Source organism: Cricetulus griseus, chromosome X, assembly GCF_003668045.3.
Source record: "Cricetulus griseus strain 17A/GY chromosome X, alternate assembly CriGri-PICRH-1.0, whole genome shotgun sequence".
NCBI lineage: Eukaryota > Metazoa > Chordata > Mammalia > Rodentia > Cricetidae > Cricetulus > Cricetulus griseus.
Genome location: NC_048604.1, coordinates 45544701 through 45564030, shown reverse-complemented (window position 1 = coordinate 45564030; position 19330 = coordinate 45544701). Strand labels below are relative to the sequence as shown.

The 19330-nt window shown below is 43.2% G+C and overlaps 1 protein-coding gene across 2 annotated transcripts in view; it reads right to left on the bottom strand.

The window, feature by feature from the left end:
- Window positions 1-413: 413 nt before the first annotated feature.
- Window positions 414-19330, bottom strand: part of Btk (Bruton tyrosine kinase) — a 36146-nt gene continuing 17229 nt past the window's right edge. The window contains exons 5-18 of one of the 2 annotated variants that reach the window (XM_035450072.1): window positions 19196-19324; window positions 18684-18751; window positions 16585-16772; window positions 16129-16191; window positions 15119-15173; window positions 14792-14871; window positions 14494-14621; window positions 12913-12987; window positions 11994-12165; window positions 10951-11167; window positions 8701-8765; window positions 5172-5290; window positions 4111-4268; window positions 414-731 (exon numbers count right to left, since the gene is read on the bottom strand). In XM_035450072.1, the coding sequence (XP_035305963.1) occupies window positions 660-731; window positions 4111-4268; window positions 5172-5290; window positions 8701-8765; window positions 10951-11167; window positions 11994-12165; window positions 12913-12987; window positions 14494-14621; window positions 14792-14871; window positions 15119-15173; window positions 16129-16191; window positions 16585-16772; window positions 18684-18751; window positions 19196-19324 (1589 nt within the window). In that variant the 3' untranslated portion in view covers window positions 414-659. The remainder of the gene's footprint in view (window positions 732-4110; window positions 4269-5171; window positions 5291-8700; window positions 8766-10950; window positions 11168-11993; window positions 12166-12912; window positions 12988-14493; window positions 14622-14791; window positions 14872-15118; window positions 15174-16128; window positions 16192-16584; window positions 16773-18683; window positions 18752-19195; window positions 19325-19330) is intronic. The other variant, XM_035450073.1, reaches the window with a different exon arrangement.

The window sequence follows — 19330 nt, the reverse complement described above, 5'->3', positions numbered from 1 at the left end:
GTCCCTAACTTTAAGATTCATTCAAATGATATTGTATGTCTACTGTGTGCCAAGCACCGTGGAAGTCTTGTGGATTCGTCTACAATTAAGAGGCAGGCTTGAACAAGAGAAATGGGTGAAATGTGGATTCTGTCGAATTCCAGATTAGGAATGTGCCAAATAACACACGGTTTTCTGCAGTTCTCAAATGGGTAACTGGAGGGCGGCTGTGTGATGAATTAAAAGAGGAGATATCTTCGTCTTTCCAGTAATTTTATTTTATCAAAACAACCCCTCCCATTTTAATGGCACCATTCCGATCTGTCCTGCCCCCAAACTTACCCAACGTGCTGTTAGACCACTAGTGGAACTATTTACACCTTTCCCCCTCCCCTCCCCCCCCCCCACCCCCACCCCCCGCAAATGTTCCCATCCCAAATTCAGTCTGTTAGGAGTCTTGAAGTAATGGGCAATACCAGGCACAGAAATTCCTTGGCCTTTGCTCAGAAGCCTTATGCTGGGGACTGAAAGAAGAAAGGCATTCCTAGACGTACGGAGGCCTTTATATATCCAGTAGGAGCATGGAAGGCTACAGAGCCCATGAGCCTGGTAGCCTTCAGAAAAAGTGGAATTAGGGCCTGTAGGAGAGGGGCATAGATCCAAGAAGCTTTTCAGCCAGTTCAGGATTCTTCATCCATGACATCCAGAATGTTACTCAAGAGAATTTTGAAACTAGGACGTTCATCTGCTTTCTAAAACCAGAGAAAACAGACAGTGTTACAGTGTAGAATCTAGAATCCACACGGAACTCAGTAGTAAATCAAAACTATTAGGCTTATTAAGTATATACTAAAACATAGCTACATATCTTTTTGATAACACAAAAAGAAGAGTAATGAAAAAGCAGGTCTCCATAAAGTCCTTGTGTGCTTTTCATCTTTAGCAACTCAAGTTAGTTTTTATAATTTATGTGCATTGGTGTTTTGCCTGCATGTGTCTGTGTATGAGGGTGTTGGATTCCTTGGAACTGCAGTTATAGACAGTTGTGAGTTGCTGTGTGGGTACTGAGAATTGAACCCTGGTCCTCTGAAAGAGCAGTCGGTGCTCTTAACCACTGAGGCATCTATCCGGCCCATAATGCTAATAACTTTTGCCTTATCCTTACATCTCTTTCCAGAAATCAGTCAAGGATTTCCTATTTCCACTTCCACCTGGCTGTTATACAAACAATTTTGGATTACTCTTTTTTTTTTGTTTTTGAGACAGGGTCTCTCTGCGTAGCCCTGGCTGTCCTGGAACTCGATCTGTAGACCAGGCTGGCCTCAAACTCATAGAGATCTACCTGCCTCTGCCTCCTGAGTGCCGGGATTAAAGGAGTGAGCCACCTTGCCTGGCACAACTCAAGTTACTTGTGTGGTAAGAATAATTTGCAAATTAATCTGGTAGGCTGATTAAAATTGACACATTCATTGCAAATTTATACACACACAATCTCATTACTTCAGAGCTTGGAATGAAGGTGGCTATCAAGTATACTTCACAGAATTCCTACAAGCAGGAATAACGTTTAGCTAGCTTCCAAATGCACTTTCTGTCATCACAAAGCTAACTAGACAAAGGACTTAACTTTGCAAAGGCCTGGATTGGACCCTGAGCAAGCAGGGGCTTTTGTTAGGTTGACTTTTAAGATTACGGCTCTTTTGGAGATCCATGGTCAGATGAAACACTGGAAAGTAGACCAGGCTAGCCTCAAACTCACAGAGACCCACTTGCTTCTGTCTCCCAAGCGCTGAGATTAAAGGCATGTGCCACTACACGTGGTTAAGATTTGGTCTTTTCTTTTTTCTTTCTTTCTTTCTTTTTTTTTTTTTTGGTTTTTTGAGACAGGGTTTCTCTGTGGCTTTGGAGGGTATCCTGGAACTAGCTCTTATAGACCAGGGTGGTCTCGAACTCATAGAGATCTGCCTGCCTCTAGATTTGGTCTTTTTTGAAAGGAAATTTTTTTTTTAGTTTTTTGTTGTTTGTTTTGTGATAGGATGGCACTCTATATCTCAGCCTACTGTGGAAGGCAACATGTAGCTTGTGCTAGCCTGAAACTCATGGCAAACCCTCCAGCCTTAGATTCCTGAGTGTTGGAACCACATAGGCCTAGTTGTCCTGATGTATTTGATAATTCAGGAAGGATTCATAGCAGAGTGGCCTCAATCCATCAGAACTAAAGGGTCATCAATTTCTTAGTATTCAAATCAGTGGTTTTCAAACTAGATAAGTATCAGACGTTCTAAGAAACATGAAAGGATTTCTGAGTTCCATAGCAGATATACCTATCCAGAATCTCTAGAAAAGAAGCCCTGTAATTTATATTTTTGAAAATGCCTTAGGAGGCTGGACATGGTAGCACATGTCTTTAATCCTGATACTTGAGAAGAGACAGGTGAATCTCTGTAAGTTTGAGGCTGGTCTGGTCTACATAGTGAGCTCCAGGACAGCCGAGAATATGTAAAGAGACTCTATCTCAAAATAATAGTAGTAATAATAAAATCCTTATGAGTAGGGTATAGTAGTGCATGCTTGTGACCTCAGCACTTGGGTGGTAGAAGTAAGAGAACCAGAAGTTGAAAGTCAACCTTGTCTACATAATCAGTCTGAGGCCAGCCAGACAATTCAAGACCCTGTCTCAAACAAATGCCTGCACCACACACCTGGCTTATGAGGTGCTAGGGACCAAACCAAGGCTTCATTCATGGTAGGTAAACACTCTACCAGTTGAGCCACATTCTCCAGCCCCGGAAAAGCATTTTTAGAATAGTGAAACATGATCCTTATTTCTACAATACTAAAAATTCACCCTCTTAAAATCTGTATTATATTTTTTAATGAGCTAGAAAATTACACAGTATTTAAAGCACTGACTGCTCTTCCATTGGACCCAGGTTTGATTCCCAGAATGTACATGGTGGCTCACAACTGTCCATAACTCCAGGTCCAGGGGACCTGATACCCTCTTCTGGCTTCTATGGGTGTATCAGGCACAATCATGGTGCATAGGCATACATATAAGTAGAACACCCATATACGTAAAATAATTTAAAATATTTTAGAATCAAAACCCCAAAACCAAAGCAGACAGACAAAAACTACTTCAGGTCCCTTCTAAGCAACAGAGTTTTTAAAATCTCATTTAGAACCTCAACCAGAAAAGATCAGCAGCTGGGCTGGAGAGATGGCTCAGAGGTTAAGAGCACTCACTGCTCTTCCAGGGGTCCTGAGTTCAATTCCCAGCAACCACATGGTAGCTCACAACCATCTGTAATGAGATCTGGTGCCCTCTTCTGGCCTGCAGGCATACATGCAGACAGAACATTGTATACAAAATAAATAAATAAATCTTAAAAAAAAAAAGAAAAGATTGGCAGCTAGTAAAGTGGAAGAGATTGCATCTTCTAGAGCAGGAAGACTGAGGTGGTTATTTACTATTATTTGTGTAAGTGCTTCCCTAACAAATACCTGTTTATCATTTATCTTGGATCTTTAGGACCCATTTAAACCCCACCTTCAATTGGTGCCCACATGGGTTCAGTCCCATGATTAGCCTGCACGGCCGGTCGACCACGGCTCCCATGACCCCAATGACCAGGAGCCAGGCCCGCCAGCCTCCCTGTGTTGACTCAGTCAGATGAGCCAGCCCCTCCTCTTCCTCATAAGGGATCACATCTCCACCTGGAGCCATACCCCTAGGATGTGGCCACCACTGCAAGTTCACTGGCAAAGCAAGATGTCACTACAAGAAGGATCAAAACTCCTAGGTGAGTCCCAGATAATGATTACAGATATTATAACGCCCATATCTTATCTGAGTGCCTTTGATAGATAGTATGGTCCCACAAACTCCTCACACTTAGAGCTGATATAGGCATTAGGGTCTAGTCTGCTAATGATACTCTATCGAGGATGAGGGTGGCAATGGAAATGCCATCAGAGGATTGGGATGCAGGCCAGAGTGAGAAAGTATGTGCAGCTATAAGTCTGTGCCCAGCTAACAGGTGACCACAGAGAGAGGGGACTGCCTGGCAAATGAGATATTAAGGAAATGCAAAGGAATAATTTCTGAGAGAACACTCCAACACTTACCTCATGCCAGCAGCTGTACATGATGGTATATACCCTCTCTGATGCTAGATGAGGCCTATAGAGACGTAAGCCTTGAGCAATGTGTTCTGCCGTCTCACTGTTAGTAAATCTCTCATATGGCATCTTCCCAAGGGAGTAAATTTCCCACATTAAAACCCCTAGAAGATACAAAAGAGAAGCGTACTCAGTCTTTTTGGACTACTTGGGGCCTAATCCTTCTGGCTGAACCTTAAAGATTAAAATAAGTTTACCCTCCGTGAATTTTGCATTTTGCTCAGACATCTGCCATGGTCCGGGCTACACTAGTGGTGGCCAACAGAGTCACACTAAGCTTGACCATTAGCTAGTCTAGAAGAGAGGCCGTGTCTTGTTTGTCTTGGTAGCTTCAGGGTCTGGCAGAGTGCCTAGTACATAATCAGTATTCAGAAGCCATTGAATAATGAATGGTTTGTTTCCCAGGATATATTGTAAGTTCTAAGAAAACACGGATTATGTCCAGTTTGCTGTGGTTGTCCTCAGAAGCCCCTGTGGTTCCTGACATCCTGACACATAAGAAGCATCCAAGGATCAGATGAACAATAACAGGAATGTAAATGTCAATTGTCCTGTTATGTTCTATGTTCTTCTTTGAGCTGTATAATCTATATTCTCTCCCCCTCACCAGTGCGTGTATCTGTGTGTGTGTGTGTGTGTGTGTGTGTGTGTGTGTGTGTGTGTGTGTGTGTGCATGTGTGCTCATGTACACCACAGCATACAGTGGAGGTCAGATAACAACCTTGAGTGTTGATCCACACCTTCCACTTGTTAGGTGTCTCTTGCTGTTTTTCTGGTAGATTCTACAGGCTATCTGGTCCATGAGTTCCTTGTCATTCTCTGGTGTTTGCCTCCTATCTGCTGGCAGAGGCATAGTGAGATTCCAGATGCCTCTATTCACTACTGTTACCCAGCTTTTATCTGGGTTATGGGGATCTGAACTTAGGTTGTAAGGCTTGCATGAGAAGTGGTTTGGTTTACCCACTGAACATCTCCACATCCTAACCTGTATGTTTGTGTCTACTTACCAAAAGCCCAAATGTCAGATTTGCTGCTGAACTTGCTATACATGAGCACTTCTGGTGGAGACCACCGGACTGGGAATTTGGAGCCTACCGAGCTGGTGTATTCATCATCCAGGACATACCTGCAAAGAATTCAAGACTTGTTGCTATTACACTTTAGACAGCTTGATATGTTCCTGAGTCTTCTCAGCACACCCATGAAGGCTGCACAGATACACATTTACATTCTTTCCCAAAAGTTTCTGCAGGTCAGCCAGTGCATTCTACAAATGTAATTTTTAACAAAACCTTGGTTACAATTTCTTTTTCTTTTTTTAAAAAAAGTATTTATTTGCCTTCTATGTGTTTGAATATAGCATTGTATATGGCAGGCTAGTACCCTACTAGTGATATTCACTTCTGGTCCTTTTTGCACTTTAAAAAAAAAATGAGACAGTGTCTCACTAAATTACCCAAGATGGCCTTGAACTTTTCTGAGACAGGTTTCTCTGTGTACCCTGGCTGTCCTGGAACTCACTCTGTAGACCAGGCTGGCCCTGAACTCACAGAGATCCGCCTACCTCTGCCTCCCAAGTGCTGAGAATAAACGTGTGTGCCACTACCACCCAGCAAATTGTGAGCTACAGGTGGAAGCTGGGTTTGAACCCAGGTCCCCTGGAAGAGCAGCCAGTGATCTTAACCACTGAACCATCTCTCCAGCCCCTTGAACTTTCAATCATGACACTGCTTGAGCTTCCAGAGTCACTGGGATTACAGGCCTGTACCTTCAGGCTCAGGTTCCATATTGATTTCTGATTTAGCTTTCCTGATACACAATATGGTTACAATAAGAATAAACAGAGGAATAAAACTAACAAGGACTTCTTTCTTCTTCTCTACTCCACCTTTTTTCTCTGCATTTCTTCTTCCCCATTTCTTTCATTCTGCAGTAGCCAATAAGGGTTAGACCAAGAAAGGAAGAATGGAAGAAAGTCAGCAGGTTTCATATCAAGATAAGATATTGAGGAAATAGGAGAAGGATGAAGAGGGGGAGGAAGGGTGCAGAGGAAAAAGAGGAAAGGAGAAGAGGGTTACAACAATGAAGGAATGGATGAACCTGGCATGGTGGCTCATGCCTGGAATCCCAGGATTCCAGAGGTTGAGTCTGTTGTGGGCACAAAGGTCCTTGTACCCATAGATCACTAGGGAAAACAGGGATGTCAAACACACAGAAGCCTCTTCTCCAATGGAGGAGATAAAATACTTGCTTCCTGCCTGGAAAGCTGGGAATGGATTTTGTTAATCTGGTGACCTTTTTGCTATCTGTGGAGGCAGACCTCACCCACCTTTTGCTATAGAAGAAGACCTCATCCAAATCCCCCAGAAGGATTATCCCAGACTCTTCCCTCTTTAGATCATTACCCATCCTTAGTGGGGTTGTCACATGTACTTTATGACCTGCTGACCTCTATGATATCTCAGTCAGAGACCACACTAGATTCTAGGCCTTTTAGCTATAGAACCTACCCTCACGGTCACATGTACTGTGTCTCTATGTAGTCACAGCTTAAGCTTTATTGTGCACCTGGAATTGGGCTGATTAGACTTCTTGTTGCCTGGAAACCTTTTCCCAAGTTGTACCGTGTTTTAAATATGTTAACAATGAACTGCCTAGCATTAGACTCCCTGAAGTCTGACCCAGGCTGAGGAAGTCAATCTAAGAAAGTCAAACATAGATTGCATAATGCTTTATTAACGCTAAACTTTCTTAATGCCAATGACAGTGGACAAACAGCTTCGGAAAGACACTGGACTACGAAAAAACTGCTGAACTGAAACAACCAGTGTATTTCAAAGATGTACTGACCTCGGTATGGAAACCCGGACATGTGTTACGTTGGGGTAGGGGTTTTGCATTTGTTTCCACAGGAGAAGAAAATCTTTGGATACCATCAAAATTGATCAAGATTCGAGTTGAAGAAGACAACCCTCTCAACAAGGATGATTGACAGGTATTTACTGAGGTATATCTCATGAACTAAATAAAAGCCTCCCAAAGGATGGGAAGTGCTTTGTTTTCATCCTCACAGGAAAACCCACCTCCGGAAGTCAAAGGACACTACATGTGTAGATACTTAAGGAAAGAACATAGCCATAACCATCGAACAAAAGGAACGTGCCATACGGTAAAATTTACAGCTGTCTCTCAAATAACTATTTCTCTTCATTTCCTAGTGCCTATTCAATTAAATCGATGCTGGATTTAGAGTTGGATTTGGCTTTCCTACCCTAAAATCCAATGTTATTTAACAAAATTTTAAAGTTTCTGTGTTATATCAAGAAGCCAATTGCTGTAATACAGAATAAATGAAGAATAAGAGGACTATCTTTGTCTTTTCTTGGTTCTTTCTTTCAAGGCCTACACCCTCTCATAATTGTTGTTTTTCAAGGATTGCCTTTCCCAGTACACATACATGTACAAGCGAACATTTCTCTGATGACACTTATGTTTGAGTCCCATACAGCCAATGAGAACCAGCCTGACAACAATCCCTGCATGCTCCGGAAAAAGAATTGGACCACACCTCCCCGACTGCACTGGATTCAACTCACTCCGTTTCGACTGACACTCCAACCAGAACCTCGAGTAATGACTTCAAATCAAGTTGAGGATTTCAACGTAGATCTTCAATCAAGCAAATCTCATCTAACATGGACTAGACATAACTCATTAGAGACTTTCCCTGTACTAGCATTTTTTTCCCACAGGACCCCACATGGCTACCATCATCCCATTTCAATAGGAAGTAGCCTAGAAGATGCTACGCCCCGTTCCTCATTATTGTTTATTAGGAAAGTGTAAGCTTAGTTAAGAATGACCTTCTTAATGTTTAGAGTTGGGATTGGAAGGAGGTGTTCAACTTAGACACCCTTTCCACATGACTTTAAGACTTAGCTGGAATAGACATAGGATGCACAATAGCAGATTATTGTATCTTCTTATATTTCACCTTTATGATTGCTAATTTTAGACGTTTTACACTAGTAAGTTTTAATCCTCTTTTAGACTAGAAGGGGAATTGTAGGGAAACACCCTAGCCCTGCCCAATGGCAACCGGGACAGGTGCCAGATGGATCCGGGACTTGCCCATGAGGGCGGGGTAAAGGGAAATCGGGGTGAATGTTCTTAAGGGCTGCACGTGGAGACCCTGGTCCTTCTCTCTGGCCGAGCTAGCTTGCTTCCTGTGAGCTTGCTCTGGCTTGCGTTTTGCTCTGGTGTTTACCTGAATAAAGAAGTCTTACCATCACTGACTATAGTTCATCTCTGAGTGCACACGGTAACCCTTTAAGAACGTAACCCTGTTTGTTCTGTGCTATTTTCACATTTAAAGTGGATGATAAAGTCAGATGTGCTAGCAATACTGTAATCCCAGCAGTGGAGAAGCCGAGGCAAGATAGAATACTCACGAGTTTGAGGCCACCATTGACTACATAGCACAACCATTTTTCCAAAATAAATAGTAAACAGGAAGATAAAAAAAGGCACACTCACCTAGACAGGCCAAAGTCGGATACTTTCACAACTCCTTGATCGTTTACCAAACAGTTTCGAGCTGCCTACAGTAAAACAGATACCAGTGAGACTGTATCTTTGGCCACCAGGTTAAAGACATGAAGCTTCTGCCTACCATCAAAATGAAACTGGGAAGACTTGTGGCCTTCTGCTAAAGGGATCCTCCACCTAACAGGACGTATTTGATGCTACTGAGGAAGGGGTGTGTGTGTGGGGGGGGCGGTAGTTGTTCCTGATCGTGTATGTATGTGCATGTGGAGGTCAGAGGTTGATGTCAGGTGTCTTCCTTGATCTCTCTATTTCTTGAGGCAGGGTCACTGAACCTAGAGCTCACTGATTGGGTTAGGCTGGCCAATGAGCCCTGTCTCTGCCAAAAGCCCTAGTGCAAGGATTACAGATTGTGTGCTGCCACACCTGGCTTTTATATGGGCACTAGGGATCTGAACTTGGGTCTTTTTTCTTACTCTGGAGGCATTTTACCAGAAAAACTATCTCCTTTGCCCTTAATTTTGTCTTTTTTTGTTTGCTTGTTTGTTTTTTAGAGAGAAAGGGTCTTCTCCTGTACTTCAGACTGGCCTAGAACTCATATAGCTCAGGCTGGCCTAGATTCACTATGTAGCAAAAGCTGACTTAGAACTCACTATGTAGCTCAGGCTGGCGTAGATTCACTATGTAGCAAAGACTGATCTAGAACTCACTACGTAGTTCAGGCTGGCCTCAAACTCACAGGAATCTTCCTGTTTCCATCTTAAAAGTGCTGATATTATGAGCATGAGACAGCATACTTGACTGATCCTGAGAAATTTTGCTGCATTTCCATCGCATGGAGAGCAACCTGCTATGCACTCCTAAATAAAGCGTGCAGAACAATTTCATTCATGCGGACAGTTTCACAGCCCTGAATGGCTAAGAGAATTCAGAAGAAACGCTGAGCAAGTTTGTTTTGTTTTCTGCCCTTCTGGCAGCTAGACTAGGGCAATTTGAGTCTCCATGTGGCTTAAAAAAAGAGGTACAAACTGATGCCTCCAGGGGCTAAGCAGACAAACAGAGTGGAGTGGAGTGGGTGGAGACTACAGCAAGTACAGCACACAGGCCTGGTGTGAAGGGGAGAACTGCACCCCAGCTCCAGATGACTACTAGTGTGGACAGTGAGATTGTGCTTCCTGTCTTCTCAGATTGTCTAGATTTTCAAGAGAACCTGGAAAGTACATCTGGTTTTTTGGTTTTTTTTTTTTTTTTGGTTTTTCAAGACAGGGTTTCTCTGTGTAGCTTTGGAGCCTGTCCTGGCACTGCTCTGGAGACCAGGCTGGCCTCGAACTCACAGAGATCTGCCTGCCTCTGCCTCCCGAGTGCTGGGATTAAAGGCGTGCGCCACCAATGCCCGGCCAGCTGTTTTTTTTTTTTTTTTAATGTAGAATGCTCCTCTTTAAGTATTATAGTATGTCAACTATAATAAAACTTTTTAAAAAAACCACAAAAGAGGGCTGGAGAGATGGCTCAGAGGTTAAGAGCACCGCCAGCTCTTCCAGAGATCTTGAGGTCAATTCCCAGCAACCACATGGTAGCTGACAACCATCCATCTGTAATGAGATCTGGTGACCTCTTCTGACCTGCAAGCATACATTCAGGTAGAACACTGTATACATAATAAATAAATGAATCTTTAAAAAAAAAAACACGAGACAGCTAGGGCTGTGGTTAATTGGCAGAATGCCCAACTAGCAAGCACAAAGCCCTAGGTTCAACTCCCAGTATTGCATAACCCAGGTGTGGTGATGCACACTTATAATCCTAGCACTCGGGAGTAGAGAAAGACCAGAAGTCCAAAGCCAGCCTGGGCTACATGTAATCCTGTCTCAAAAATAAAATAGAAAAAAAAGTGGATCAAAATTTATCCATGGGTCCTATTTGTAATTCTGATGCAACTAAACGTTGGCCTTGTACCAGGAGTAGTCCCACTGAGAAACACAGGATTGCTCTTCTGCTCAAGGTCTAGAATGGGTGGTGCTTCCTCACAGGTGACAGGGTAAGTGGCAGGGCTGTTGGAAATGAGGCTGGAGACAAGTGATGTGCTCAACACTGGCACAGATACACGCTTAATCTGTAATCTATGTTTTCTAGAGAAAATCTAAATGCTGGCACTTGCGACCCTCCTCAACAGTGTATGCTATATCTTCTAATGTTCATTCCACCCCCTTGATCCCCACTCTGGTCCTTCTGAGGTCCCACCAAGTCTCGGTGAAGGAACTGCTTCGACTCCAAGTACTCCATTGCTTCACAGACATCTTTGCACATCTCCAGCAGCTGCTGAGTCTGGAAGCGGTGGCGCATCTCCCTCAGGTAGTTCAAAAGACAGCCATTAGCCATGTACTCAGTGATGATGAAGATGGGGCGCTGCTTGGTGCAGACTCCATATAACTGCACCAGCTTCTCATGGGAAAGATTCCTACAGGAGAGGCAAGGAGCTAGTCCTCCAGTTTTACCCCTGCCGACCAGTCATAAAGGGGCAGGGGATTGGCCTAGCATAGAACATTCAGTAAGGTGCCATAATAGCAGGGCTATTTCTTTCTTCCCATCACAAAACCCAAAGGTGCTTCAGATGTGAGGGTGAACAGGGATTTGGAGCCTACCAAATGAACAAGAAACAAGCCCAAGCTTAAAATAACAATATGTAAAACTAGAATCAACCTTTCCTTTGGAAGTCTAATATTGTACATCTACCCCAAAATGCTGAGAGGGGCAATATAAATGCCCAATACTATTCTCAGCCAGTGTCTAAGTCAAAGAAATAATTACCTTAGCAGTTCTTTTTTTAATTTTGGAGACAGGGTTTCTCTGTGTGGCTTTGGAACCTATCCAGTAGACCAGACTGGCATCGAACTCACAGAGATCTTCCTGCCTCTGCCTCCTGATAGCTAGGATTAAAGGTGTGTGCCACCACTGCCCAGCACCTTAGCAGGTTTTGGTTTTCCGAGACAGGGTTTCTCTGTATAGCTTTAGAGCCTGTCCTGGCACTCACTCTGTAGACCAGGCTGGCCTCGAAGTCACAGAGATTCGCCAGCCTCTGCCGCCCAAGTGCTGGGATTAAAGGCGTGTGCCACCAACACCCGGCCAACCTTAGCAGTTTTTTAAGATAACCCACCAAAACCTAACCTCAGGGCCCTGATTCCCAAGTTCCTCTCACTATAAGTGATCTTAGACCACAGTGTGCTGTCCTTACAGTTCCTAGACTTCTACAACTGGACTGAGAATTGAATTTAGATGTAACTCACATCATGACTTTGGCTTCTTCAATGAATTCATCCTCAGACATGGAGCCTTCTCTGATCATCTTGATGGCCACGTCATACTGGCCCCTCCATTTTCCATACTTCACTACACCAAATTGTCCAGTTCCAAGCTCCTTCAAGAAGGTCAGGTCCTTTGGATCGATTTCCCATGATCCTATCAACAAAGTCTTATTGTGACTCTTTGAGGAGATATACATGGATATGTGTGTGTGTGTGTGTGTGTGTGTGTGTGTGTGTGTGTGTGTGTGTATACATATATACATACACATACATATTTCCTATAATATGTAAGATTCCATATTAGGGAATAAATCGGAAAAACAGTAAAGGATAAATTCCCAGGAATACTAATCTACCTTTCTTTACTCAGGTAAATCTCAAGGGGAGGGGATTACTGGTTGGAGGAATCTGGGGGTTTTAGGTACAAATTGGCCAAAAGGCAAGAAGATAAACCAAACAACCTTCCAAAATCCAGCTGTGATTAGGCTAATAATGACAGTTAATAAACTCATGAATGATGTTGACATTTTTTTACATGATAAAATAGAGCTGGTGAGATAGCTCTGTAGGTAAAGGTGCTTGCCACCAAACTTGAAGACCTGAGTTTGATCCCCTGAACCCAGGTGTTGCAAGGAGAGAAACAACTCCAGGTTATTTTCTGACCTACACACAAATAACTGTAAAAAATTAAAGCATTAAGAAATTCTCTTCTGAATCCTTTTGCAGTTCCAGAAGGAACCACTAGAGGGAGAAAATTGTAAAACATCTTGGTTCTGTCTGGCCTTTCCTAGAGACAACTGGCACAGAAAAGTACATCTTAAGAACATTCCAAAGGACAAGGTCCACTGAGATAATTCTTGTAACTGCCACTCCACCCAACTCTATAGAAAGAAGCCATTACCATAGCCCAGGCCTGCAGTAGAAGGTGCATTTTTGTTTTGCTTAGACACGGGATATTTCAGCCTGGATATGAGTCCTGAAACAGAGAGGTTACAATGTCAGCATAGGGGATGAGAATTCCTTACATATCTTAAATTCTCACAATTCTAGTATGACTCTTTCTAAGTAATTCTGAATCCCACATCTCCACGAATTCACATTGTTTTCTGATGGTTTCTCTCACAAAAGTTTTTGAGGACAAAAAAGGAAAATAATAATTGAAATATATTCCTTATTGCTGCATATGGTGATTCACACCAGTAATCCCATAAGTCTGGAGACTGAGGTAGAAGAATTACTGTGAGTTCGAGGCCATCATGGACTACTTGACAAGATAGCAAGACCATATCTCAAAAGAAAATAAAAATTAGAAACAACAATGTGAAAGAAAGAAATACCCTTCTTACTGAATGACTTAATATATCCCCATATCCCAGCCTGCGCTTAGCTCACTCACATCCTACTTTCTCAATGAAGCATTCCCAAGTGTTCATGCCTCACCAGTCCTCCCAGCTTTCATTGTGTTAGTCTGTGGGTACTCAGAAAGTGTGTTCTGCTGTTGTCTAGCCTGTTATGTTCTTTCAGGCCACAGATCTCAACTCAGAATTTTACTCACTTCTAGAATGAATTACAAGAATACATGGTAGGAACATGAATAATTGCTGTGAATACTTTCTGATTCATTAGTCACTAGTCTCTTCATTACATGTCCTTAGCACCAAATAAGAACTTAGTCCTGGGCTGGAGAAGTGGCACAGTAGTTAAGAGCACATGCTACTCTTGTAGAGGAACTGAATTCAGTTCTCAGCACACACATAACTATAGTTCTAGGGGATCCAATGTCTGTGGCCTCCACAGGCACCTGCTCTCATTTGCACGAGCACACACACACACACACACACACACACACACACACACACACACACACACACACACACATTTTAACTCATAAAATATGTTAAGAAGGAGGAAGAGAAATAGTCTTGCCAGTCCTGGTATACAGGACTGTAATACCAACCAAGGAAGCGGAGGCAGGAGAATCATGAATTCAAGGATAGCCTGAGCTACAGATCAGGTCCAGGCCAGCCTGAATAACATAGTGAGAGCCTGTGTAAAAAATGTAAATGTAAAGCTTCATGTGTTGGTGTACGCCTTTAATCCCAGCACTGGGAGGCAGAGACAGGCAGATCAAGGCGAGCCTAGTCTACAAAGCAAATTCCAGAAGAGCCAGGGCTACATACAGAAACACTGTCTTGAAAACCAAAAGAAAAAAAGTGAAAATAAACAGGCCTGGGAAAATTGCTCAGTGATAGAACACTTGCCTAGAATGTTGGGTTCCATTTCCTGGCACTATATCAAAAAAATAAAAAGTCAATCCCTATTGGATGCCAGGTGTGATTACAGCTTGATGAGAACCCCATCCAGCATCACAGGGATTAACTTTCATCACGAATTCAGACTGCCCTGTGTGATCACACTTCCTCTCACCCCTTTGTCTTGAATTGCTTCTCTGGGGATTTGGAGGCTGCCTCGGAGTACTCACCTGCAGAGTTATGTTGGTGGTAGTTAATGAGTTCTGGGATGGTGCTGAAAAGGTGTTTCTCAGCCAGGTAATACTGGCTCTGCGGTGTGGAACACACAACATAATGGCGTATCACACCTTGAGGGTCCCTGAATGAATGATACTTAGTCAGTAACTTGGGAACCAGATATGGGAGGCCCCAGTGAAGCGAGATGAGTTTTGAGTTTAAGGCTGAGGACTAAGAGAGACAAACTATTGGTAAGTGTTGGGATGCCACCCATGTCCTTTCTCCCCATGACTTTGGAACAGAAACACTTACCCTGTAGATTTAGCAAATACAGATACAGTGTATTTTCCAGCTTTGCTGGAGTCTCTGACAATGAAACCTCCTTCTTTCCCCTGAAACAACAAAAAGGAAGTTCACCATAAGAGAAAAGGGTGTTTATGCCTACATCCTGCCTGCCTAAACACGGGGGGGGGGGGGGATAGAATGACCATGATTTTCCCCTCAAGGTCCATTGGAGATGCAACCTCCTTGCTTTTAATGAATTAAACAGTTACACTAGGATCCCAGTAGAAGGGGGACCCAACTCTTGACTTGTATTCGCTGTACATAGAATGCCTTTTGCATGTGGCCTGTACTCACCTCTTGCTTGAGCAGTTGCTCAGCTTGACTCCGAGTCATGTGCTTAGAATACCACCTGTGAAGAGAGAGTGCTTGATTGGCCTCTAGACCATGTCCAAGTGTCCTGGAAGTCAGACCATCCTCAGGTCTCACTGGTACTATGATTCCATCATTTCATTCCAACACTATCAAGGATCTATCAATAATCCACACAGCATACTCTAGCCCTTCTAGAGCACAAGTTGACACTGAATACTCATGGATACAAACTATACAGCGCAAGCAGGGAGCAGGATTTATAAGGAAAGTATTAGGGATGGCTCACTCAAGGACAATCCACTTCAATGATGAAGGAAAAAAGGACACCAGTTCAATTTTGGTGTTTGCATGCTTGCAAATGTTTCCTGTGAGGGTTTCAGTTTTTTGAGGGAGAGTCTTCTGTGTTTGGGAGTCTGAAAAACTCTCCATCACTCATGTATTTGGGGGTGAGCATCCTAACAAGATACAGACACTAACTTGGCACGGTGGCATCATTTGACTGAGTTGGTACTAATTTTGATGTCAATCTTTAAGTAAATAAAGCTCATTAAAAGTATATATAAAATACTTTAATCCCAGCACTTGGGAAACAGGCAATCAGATCTCTGTAATTTCGAGGCCAGCCTGGTCTACAGAGCAAGTTCCAGGACAGCCAGGGCTACACAGAAAAAAAAACCCTGTCTTGAAAAACAAAAACAAAAAAGTATATACTGTGTGTTGGGGGGGGGACTAGAGAGATGGCTCAGCAGTTAAGAGCGATGACTTATCTTTCAGAGGACATGAGCTCAATTCCCAGTACCCACATGGCAGCTCACAACTGTCTGTAACTCCTATTCCAGAGGATCCCTAGGGGATCCAGCACCCTCACATATACATGCAGGCAAAACACCAGTGCACATAAAATAAAAATAGATAAAATCACTTTTTAGATGTATCTGCTGTACTTTTGTTTGTCCTGCAAGTTTGTGCCCAGAGAACGTAAGTATACTCACTCATACATCTCTATGGAGTCTTCTGCTTCAGTGACATAGTTACTAGGGATGTAACCCTCCTGCCTGTGGAGAAGACAATATGGTCATGCAGTGCGTCTTCAGCCTCGGATAGACAGATTCCTGTACCCACTTCCTTGAGCTCAAACTAAGTCTCGATGAGAGATGTAAGTATATCCCTTAAAGAAGACTGTGTCTCTGATGCATAATTAAGCCAGTGAAGGGTGGAGCTTCTGAACTTTGACACTGCATTATGTGCATCAGCACAGACATTCTTAGAGGTGACAGATGCTGGACGTCGAGCTGTACAATGAGAAATACTGGAAGGGAGAGTACATCCATTGTGTTGTCAGAAGAATAAGCTCTGGTCCAGACACTGAACAAGAGAATCCTGTTGCAGAGTTTTGTGTGCAAGTGGAGTGGGCCAGCAGAGGCTCAGAAGGGCCTACACACACTCACCCATTTTTATCTCGTGCTCGCCACCATGGCAGGTTGCTTTCCTCCAGGATAAAGTACTCCTCTCCTTTTCTCAATTGTAAGTCATTTGCATTCATTGGCATATAATCATAAAGGGCCACAACCTTTTTCAGCTCACTTGTGGAGACTGGTGCTGCTGTTGGCTCAGGGGGGAGTGGTTTTTTCAAGATCTGTGTGGTTAGGAGGAAAAGTAAATAGGCCAGAAGGTTGGCTAGTCATCAGGCACCCTCCTCTCCTCCTTCCTTCTAATTCTCTGTTTTACAGGAGAAAGAAACCATTCTAATCCACAACAGGCATAATAAACATTTTGGTCAAGTTTCACTCCACAACCATTTATGCCCCATGCAGGTGCTCCCAACTTGGGTACATATGAAGATCACCTAAGGAGTGTTTCAACACTCATCTCCAGAAAGTTTCCAACAGACCAACTACATCAAATTTTCTGTTAGCAGGACCAGAACATAGCATTCTCTATCTTCGACCAGAAAACCTGTTTGGTATATAAGTAGCACATGGATCTATAGTAACAGATTTGGAACCTCAGATTCCTTCTGGGCAAAATAAAGTAAAAACGGAGCCCCAAATCAAGTTTTTTAAATTATATTTCTCTCTGTCTCTGTGTGTGTGCACCAGCATGCACACATGTGCGTGTATACGTATGTATTCATGCAAGTGTGCCACAATGTACACATGGAAGTCAGTGTACTTTTTTTTTAACCATGCGTATCCCAAGGATCAAACACAGGTTGTGAGACTTGTTGGCAATCATCTTCACCTGACAAGCCATCTCAACAGCCCCCCAAAAATCAAATTTTGGAGTAAAATGTTAGCCAGGGATGGTGAAGCATGGACATAATTCCAGCACTCTGGAGATAGAGGCAGATGGATTAAGAGTTTGAGGTCAGCCAAACATGATACCACATATGCCAGCACTTGAGAGGGGTATGAAGGAAGATTAGCAGTTCAAGACCAAACTACATATTTAGTTCAATACCAGTCTTGGCTATCTATGACCATGCCCTCCCCCTACAGCACGCCCAAGAAAGCAAAAAGAGAGAGTTAAGGCTATCTTGGATTGCATAATGAGACCCTATATCAAAATGCAAAGGAGAAAGCATGAAATAAATAAATGGGAAATGCAAGTGGTAGAATCTAAAGAGTTCAGTGCTAAATTCTTTTAACTTTATTATATGTTTGAAAACACTTTTAACTAAAAAAAAAATGAGCTGGACATGGTGGCGAATGTCTTTAATCCCACTGCTCTGGAGGCAGAGGCAGTCAGATCTTTGTAAATTTGAGGACAGCCTGTCTACAAGGTGAGTTCCAGGACACCCATAGCTACACAGAAAAACCTTAGTTAGGGTTTCTATTCCTGTGAAGAGACACCATGACCACAGCAACTCTTATAAAGGAAAACATTTAACTGGGACTGTCTTACAGTTTCATAGGCTTAGTCCATTATCGTCATGGCGGGAAGCATGATGCTGGAGAAGGAGCTGAGAGTTCTACATCAAGATGCAAAGGCAGTAGGGGAAACTGAGCCACTAGGCCTGGTTTGGGCTTCTTCGACCTCAAAGCCCACCCCCTAGTGACATAGTTCCTCCAACAAAGCCACATCTACTATAGAAAGGACACACCACCTAGTAGTGCCACTCCCTGTGAGCCTATGGGGGCCATTTTGTTTTAAATTACCACGTCTCAAACAATTGAGATTAAATAGATTAAATAGCTGCCAATAGCTACCTGAATGCCCTCTTCTCAAGGAAGAGGAAGTCTAAATAGATGGGCAAACCCTTTTGCTCAGTGTAAAGATCAACGAGTACTACCAAGTTCCAGGCAACTCAAAGATGCTGATGTGCAGTCAGTGACTGACAATGTTTTTTCGTTTTTGTTTTGTTTTCTGAGACAGGATTTCCCTGTGTAGCCCTGGCTGCTCTGGAACTCGCTCTGTAGAGCAGGCTGGCCTCAACTCAGAAATTTACCTGTCTCTGCCATCAAGTGCTGGGATTAAAGGTGTGAGCCACCATGCCCAGTGACAAGTTTTTATTTAGCCCACAGCTGTATGTAATTCCCCTTTATACCTGATCTTCCTCTGGGGTAGGGGGAAGAGGCTTTTTCGTTTTTCGATGAGAACTCCCAGGTTTTAAGCCTGTAAAACAAGAAGCCAGTGATACTATAACATGCATTCCAGGGGAGGACCCAGAGACAGGTTTTGTCCTGGGCTTTGCTGTTGTATACACTGCATTCTGCAAGTCAAAAGAGATTCTGGGTGCCTATTCACTCATCTTAGCACAATACCAGCTGGATGTTAGCCCCCACTAACTAATGCCTCCCCCCAGCAGTCAAAATGTGCAAATTTATGCTGAATCCTTGAATTTGACAGAGCTATGAGACTGTGAAGAAAGCAATGTTAAAGGAAGGAGAAATCAGGGTGGGGATGAAGCTGTATAAAGCCTGGAGTTCCATCTCCAGCAACAACACACACACACACACACACACACACACACACACACACACACACACACACACACACACACACACACACACACGGGAGAGGGGGGAGAGCCCGGGGTGTACTGATCAGATATCTTACTTCCATTCCTGTTCTCCAAAATTTGGCAGCCCATAGCATTTTTGGCTGTCTGAGAGCAGCAGAGATACTGTCCATCGATCCAGAAGCAAGGGTGGTATTTCTGTACCAGGTCACTATTGTACCGGATTACTGTTG